The sequence below is a fragment of the Saccoglossus kowalevskii genome, chromosome 16 (assembly GCF_978046115.1).
Source record: "Saccoglossus kowalevskii chromosome 16, keSacKowa6.1, whole genome shotgun sequence".
In the NCBI taxonomy this organism is placed as follows: domain Eukaryota; kingdom Metazoa; phylum Hemichordata; class Enteropneusta; family Harrimaniidae; genus Saccoglossus; species Saccoglossus kowalevskii.
Genome location: NC_140656.1, coordinates 17,716,337 through 17,724,304, shown reverse-complemented (window position 1 = coordinate 17,724,304; position 7,968 = coordinate 17,716,337). Strand labels below are relative to the sequence as shown.

The following is a 7,968-nucleotide window of genomic DNA, read 5'->3' as shown; positions in this document are numbered from 1 at the left end:
TATTTTTTTTTTTATTGAGACTTGTACGAGAAATGTTATAGCACAATTTTAGCATGACTATTAAATGTATTTTAAACCAGAGTCTTTGTTTGTCTTTTTATACACTTATTTATCTCAGGATTATCTTACATTATCAGATTCACATGAATTATCTAATGTTTATGCAATGAAACAACTTTTTACACGCATATTTTAATAAATGTTGTCGACACCAGGTAGAAACACCCTCAACTCGTTAAATGTCTAAATATAGAAGGGTGGGCTTATAATCAGGGAGGGGCTTATGGTCGGCGGAAGTAAGGTACTCGTGTAATAGTTTTCATTTGTTTCAAGCCTTTGGCAAAGAACAAAATAAAATTACCGGTTCTACATAAATTTATTTAATCTGATATTGCAGGGTCATGAATTTGATGTCCTGTTCATCTTTCTGACGATAAAACTAACAAAGGAATTGTAGTTTGTGAGTGCGTATTCAAGGTTGTGGAGCATTCTGGCTCATTTGCATAACCGATTACCGTACATGAATGCTAATTATTAATAGTTTACCCAAGTTATTTTTGAAGTCATCACTATTTTTACAGTTTTGGAGGTGAATTTGTAATATAATCACTAATTTTAAAGTCATTTCAAACTGCGTTTGTTTCGATGCCAATAGAGAATAGACAAATTTATGCGCTCAGAAAAGTTGAGTTTAATTAACAGAATAATTAGAACAAATAATATGTCACTCATCAATGTGACGAATAAACACTGGGTATGGTACAATACAATCAAAACTATTTTCTAGGTCGCATCACATGCGCTCTTTGATTGCTAAGTGTAGAACTATTTCATAACGCAACATGTATATACCGTAATAACTATTAGACTGATCAGTCATAAAACAACGTATCCACTATGTTTTGCTAGCATAGAAATTACACATGGTCACACTTACATTTGCATTTACAAATTGACACACTGAGATTTTGACTAGCAGGGAGGGTCGCATCCATGTTTTACATAAATTATCATCTTTTCAAATTTTACAGTAAGCACAATTACATTTTCATCCATTCATGATGCGACCATGGACAGGCTAATCTATTACCGTAATAAAAAAAATCTGTACATGAAGCAATTTTGGAAAGATAATCATTGATCAGTCACTTTCTTCCTTTTTTGCAATGTCTAATCGTGTTAATTCCCTCTGTGCAGATTTGTAATTTAAATTTGCCATTGAACCTCTTTTTGCTAACTTTTTGCCAACTTCTGGATTGGGGTAGTTTCTGTCAAATAACGCCCTCTGTTACCAGTAACAAAAACAAGTTATAGTTGACACTGGCGGCGCTTTTCACGGCAACTCGTTAAAAAAAAAATCAAACAGCGAACGATCCAACTGTTTCACGCTAGCGAGTTGTCAACTCTACTATACTGGGTTCATTCAATGAAATCACGAACACATTGATCAACGCTGATAAGAACAGTGAGCAGACTGTCAGTTGTAATCGTGTCGTGATTGTTTCATATACATAGATAAATCGGAGTCAAAAACAAGCTTAATTTGTTTTTAACTTTCAAGGCCGCAATGGAACTTATAAGCTGCCGATGTTACAAATGAGTGAACCTCCGCCGCATATTATATTTTACAAGGTAAGTGCCTTGAGAGTTACCAAGATAGCAGCCGGGAGATAGCGGGGTTCAACAAGTTCAATTTGCGAATGTGATCGCAGCCGGGTTCGATTGACGTGGACTTGCATGCAAGGACACACATTTGCCTTTCGACATTTTTCAATCACTGTTGTTCTCTGCGGACTTTTATAGACCGTAAAACTTGAGTACTCTTATTTTATATAGACAGATTTATTATTTTGAGCTACATTTACTCATAGTAGGGTATTAGTATATATGTCATCGTATTTTTTTCGCAATGTTTGTCGCCAATCAATGCGGCGATGATTTGAGTACTCGCAGTTCACAGGAACGCACCAGCTGTGATGATCAGCTCATATTTGTATTCGATGTATCACCAACAGTGGAGTTATGAAATAACAAATACAAACGGCAATAAACAAATAAAATTAGGACAAATGAAGAAGAAAAAAAACTGTTGCAGAACACATAAAAATGCGTGATGAAGAAAATGGCATATTGGTGGTCACTATTGTTGTTGCCTTGACAATTAATCTGTTGTTTCATCATCTTTTAGTAATGACCCATTCAACCAATCCCAGATGGTGTCTATAATTATGAGAGAAATGAATGTATGAGTATGGGGGGAAAAAAAACCTGTTGCATGTGGGAGTGGAAACTGTGAAAGTGCAGAAAAAGTGAAAAAATAGTTTTTCCTTCACTTATTTTTTTTTGCTAGATTTTTCAGGATGATGTTGCTTTTTAAGTTTGTTCCTGCATGGTGTTCCTTGATTTATTTAATTATTTATTTATTTATTTATTTATTTATTTAATGTAACACTAGGAATAGTACAGCAGTAATGCATTCCAATTTTTAAAGTTATTGTCTAAAATTTTCAACATAAAAATGTGGATAGTTTTTATGCTTTTTTTTCTGTATGCAGTGTGCAAATTTTGTTCACCAATCCTACCACCCATGAGTTCTGAATGAGAGAGAATAAAAATAATTATATTTATAATTGCAGCCTTTTTCTTAATTCGAATGGATTTTTTGGATTCTTCATGAAAAATGAGTTTTTCTTTTCTTTCTTTTTTTGCTGAAATTGTTACCATCCACAAAAGCCGTGATTTTAAACTGGCATGCATTTTGAGAAACATAAAAATTAACTTTTGCATTACAACAAAATAATATTGTACTTGTTGAAACCTGTAGCAACTGTTGTGACTGTATCCTGTTTTGTCTGTCGTACAATACTCAGAGATTTGGAGATGAGATCAGTGAAGAGAATGTACCAGCGGCTTTTAGATGGTAGTAAGTCCACTTGTTTTTATCTATTATACATCATATTAATTTGTGTTTAGCAGTTGTTATCGTTGTCTGCGTTGTGTCCGCTCTTCTGCACATTTGTTACTTGTTGTTGTTTTTTCATATCTAAATCATATTATTAAATTATTTTTGCTTTATTTTATTTGAAGGGCAGATTGAAAATTTCTCAGCATTTTTTTTGCCGGTAAATCAGCAACGTTAAAGTTTACATGTAATTTAAATGTACTGTAAAACCATTTATTTTTGCTATTCACTGGATTTTAAGTTTATATGGATTTAATTAAGTGAATTTTACTTATCAGTGAAAATAATGAAATTGGTGATGAGGGGAGGGGAAGGGGGTTTAAGTTAAACCTGAAAAATATGTTTCTGGTCCTGAGATTTTCAAAAAATGATTTTCAATTTTATTTTCAATATTTCAAAAAAAACTAAAGGTGCGATGCATGTTAACACATGCACATTTTAATATGATACACACGCTGGTCAGAACAAATCTATTATTTTTGTGCTTACTGACAGAATAAACATGTTAACACATGTGCATATCATGGTTGAATTTGTTTCCACAGATTTTATCAACTCTGCTTTGATTTTAATTAAATTAAAATTCAACTTTGCAATTGAGTGTGACTTAAGCTAGATGTATCAATATGTAGATTGTACAGAGAATTTTTTATATCGGTATATATATTTAAGTAATAAAGAATAAATTAAAATTATGACAGCGATACTTACAGAAAAAATTGTATTTTTTATGAAAAGGCAAACCTAGGCAAGAGCCAGCTCACTGTAAAATACTTTGTTTTCGCTGGAATTAATTTTTACTGAAAATACTTTCTGGGTGTTTTGTATGGAATTTATTTTCAGTGATTTTTGACAAGATGAATATAAAATATAGGAAAAAACAGTATATTCACTGTATTTATTTTCACTGAATCATTCCTTCAGCGAAAGTAGCGAAAATTAATTCCAAGCCAATTCCAATAAAGTATTTTACAGTAGTTATGCTCAGACTGTACTGTCTGCTAGTCCTACAATACCTATATAGCAATGTAAACGTGGTTTATCAGCTGTGATGACAATAGTTCGCTAACGCCTCTTTGATAACTTGATGAACTGTGGGGTTGGTACCATAAATTGATTGTATTAATTGATATTACCCTGGGTAATCGTGTCTGTCATGTAGGTATTGCTATACACTGTCTGATAGACTGTAGCTGTTATTTGTTCGTTTGATTTCTTTTAACGCTGGTTCATTTTAATTCTCCCCTTCTACAAAATAAAACCTTGTACACTGCAAAACCATTTATTTTCACTGACATTTAAAGTCATAACCTGCACATGCGCGGAAATTGAGTCCCGTGCGACGATTACAACACACGCAAAAAACGCAAAGCCTCATGGGTAGACACTTGTTTGTAAACAATGACATGCTATGGCCATCTGACGCATGCGCAGGTGACGACTCCCTCGCTTTAATATTCACCGTGTTATAATTTCATGTATTTGTCAAGAGTTTTATTGTTATTTTACATGTTCACATTTATCAGATTTTACTTATCAGCCAAAATATCAAAATTAAAACCCAGTGAATAATTAATGCATTAACAGTATATTTTTTTTTCATATCTTTTCTTTTTGCAAATTTATCAATATCGTCCGTCGTCCGTGTCAATGTTTTACTTCGACTTCTTCTTTAAAACTACAAGCCTGAATGCTTTGATACTTGGTGTATAGAATGTACCTTGGGTAGACCTCTCTTAGATTTGTTCATTTCATGATGATATCTTCAATTCTCTAATTTTGATGAATATTTTTGTCATTTTTAGTCTCCGTCCATCCGTGCGTCTGCGCGTCCATGCGGAGTCATATCTCAGAACCCCTTGGACCGATTCCGTTCATTCTTTATGTGAGACATATGCACATGCAGTGGTTTAGCGATTCGATTCGAAATGGCCGACTGACAGCCATCTTGTTTTTTGAAAATGTTGTATTTTGGCCATGCTTTGTCAGTTTTCATTCAAACTTGGTACATAGATTATACATGTTAGAATACATGCCCCCGACCGTCCGTGAGTTCCTGAGTCTGTCTGTCCGTTCGTACATGTACTTTATACATGTTAGGATGCATGTCCATGACAATTTGTTTAAAAATCTGGTCAAGGATGGCCGATTGACAGCCATCTGACTTTTTGGCCTTACTACTATATTTCCACTATTTATTGTACCATTTTCATTCGTATTGGGCACATACATCATACATATCAGTGTGTTTCATAATCAGATCAAAGATGGCCGAATAACGGCTGTTTTTATTTTTGGCCATATTACTACTACGCGGAACACATGTTTTGATGTAAATAAACAATCTGTTGTATACGCCACTTAAAACTCAAGTTTTAAGGACACGCTTGCGACAACCCCTCCGCTTTAATATGACGTGCACAAAGAGAACTTTCAAAAATTTAATGGGGACTGTGTCATTTTCAATGACTTGTTTGTAAATAGTGATATTTTCGACTTCTTGTTGAAAACAGCAAGTCTGATTGCTTTATTAATACTATACAAATTGCTCATTTTCCAATGATATCTTCAGTTATTTAATTGAAATGTGCATTGCTAACAGCGGAGCTATCTCAGCTGACAGGCTGCTTGTTTGAAAAATACATGAAAATAAGCAAAAAATGCTGGCCAAGAAGTGCAAATTTGTTCCGAGTACGTCATACAATTGACAGTATACCGTATGGTATAAAAATAAAAATTTTATCTATATTATGATAACACATATGCCGATGTGAACGATACATTTACAGGTAGTGTAATACATTAATACATATATTAAGGTTGCCAGAAATAACGATATATAGTGTGTATTTACTACATGTATATAATGAAGCAAATATTGTAAAAAGGTTAATTATTCACTGGGTTTTTATTTTGCTTATTTCGCTGACTGGAAAATGCGCTAAATTAAAAACCCAGTGAATATGTAAAATTTAGCATAGAACACATTATCTAAATGATAAAACGGTGAATTTGAACCCCACTGAATATGCCTGAAATGGTAAATCAACGAAATTTAAACCCAGTGTCATTTTACAGTACACTTGACAGCTACATATCCAGGTTTCAAAAACTGAGTACTGCCTCGGACTGAAATATTTGTCATGCCATTCGATTTCTGGAGAATTCTTATCACTTTTGGTACTTCCTGTTGTATCTGACTATCGCATGTGCATAAGTGGTCATATGCCTCGATCCGCCAGAACAGCCGAATGAGTGATTTTTCATTAAAATAAATCAGTGAAATGTTGAAATGCAAAACTATACAGCGTTGAGATACACGTACTTCATCAAAATTGAACATCATCAAATACCCCAAAAGTACTTTTATGGTTTGTCAAGTTCCATATGTTTTGTTGACGTAACGACCTATGACCCTTTTGATATTCAGTTTCAGGCATAATGTGAGATCTTGCACAAAACGAAAAACATAGTCTATTGTTTTTGAAGGTTTTGTTTGCGAAATTGATTGTAACCTCAAAAAATATCATTAAAATAAAGAATAATTATGATAATAATAATAACAAATTTAAACCAAAAAAGGTTTGTATTTTTTATTACCGTTTATTGACTATTTTTTCAGAACATTCTATTTTTAACTCAAGTCTTAATATTACATACAATAGAATATAATAACTATACTTGTACATACACATTTGCATAGCTAATAAGATAAATAAAATAATTTTAATGGTAAACCGATAATGTATGGATTATGTAAAACAATAATCCTTCCCATAAGACTGTCCTGTGATATATGTAGTTGCCATGGTACCCATACTTGAAGTGTAACAATCTAGTTTGTGATGGAAATATTCAAAATTTTATTAGACTTCCCAAAACAAATTGTAGCATCAAATGGCACTGTGATTGTAATCTTTTTATATCCTATTTAATACTCAGTGTTGTTTCTCCTCAACTGTTTTAACCCCCACCATATATAATCACACAAATTTATACCATCGGTAGTTGAGAACTTCAACAGATTTGGACCAAGTGAATTAGACAAAAGTGTTGGATCAGTGATACATTCTGCTTTGACAGATTTGTGGAATAATGTAAATGTAATGTAGGTGTACTAGTTACATGCCATTGGGTTCCACGGTTAATTAGCTATTAGTAAAATGATAATTACCGGGTAATAGAATAATATGCATATTATAACATATGCACAAACTAGATACTGCGCCATTAATATATCTTCATTTAATTTTGTTTACCGATTTGACACTACTGGATAAATTGAGAAAGCTGTAAGTTATCAATAGCGTGCGTACATGAGAGTACATGAAATAAAAATATTTAACAGCGCCGTCACCGATGAATTGTGCGAGTTTCAACTTTACGATTACATACACGTTTGTTTTCTACTGTTAATGAGAAATTCTGCTAAAGAATTAATAAATAGACTGGGTATGACACAGCACATTCCATTTTCGGACACACTGCGTACCAGACTTCGCGTTCGCGAACATTATTCATGGTATTGATAGCTGACGGTCGAGTGCCAAATAACCAAATCTTCATTATTTTAGTGTAAAGTTGTACGTAATTTTTAGTTGCTGGTTTTGAAAAATCTTTATGAATACAGAAACAAACTAATTTTTTTCATATATATACTGAAAACTTTTTTTTCGTTGGTACAAACGTTGTTCAAAATCAAAATCAGTGTCACCAGTGGAGTTGGTTGTTAATAACACATCAGTAGCTGCAGTATTGCGAGGGTATATTCGTTTTTTTTTATTGACGGTAAGATTATTTCGCCGTCATCTGACTGAGTTTAAATATGGATTTCACAGCAAACACGCGACTTTGAACCCAGATAACCAAATTATTTTTTGGAATAATTTAACATGGTGTGTACCTTGTTTTATAAACGAATGTTATGCAAAGTAACGCAAAGAAGACATTGGTACTTGTAAAAAATGGTACGAGCATTGGAGGAAAAATTGTAGATCACTTGTTGA

General features: G+C 33.1%; 1 protein-coding gene across 1 annotated transcript in view; it reads left to right on the top strand.

Moving 5' to 3' along the window:
• The first annotated feature begins 1,372 nt into the window (after positions 1 to 1,372).
• The window catches only part of LOC102807027 (synaptic vesicle 2-related protein-like), a 35,392-nt gene continuing 28,796 nt past the window's right edge, over positions 1,373 to 7,968 (top strand). The window contains exons 1-2 of the mRNA XM_006817860.3: positions 1,373 to 1,632; positions 2,825 to 2,923. Coding sequence (XP_006817923.1) covers positions 2,881 to 2,923 — 43 coding nt within the window. The 5' untranslated portion in view covers positions 1,373 to 1,632; positions 2,825 to 2,880. The remainder of the gene's footprint in view (positions 1,633 to 2,824; positions 2,924 to 7,968) is intronic.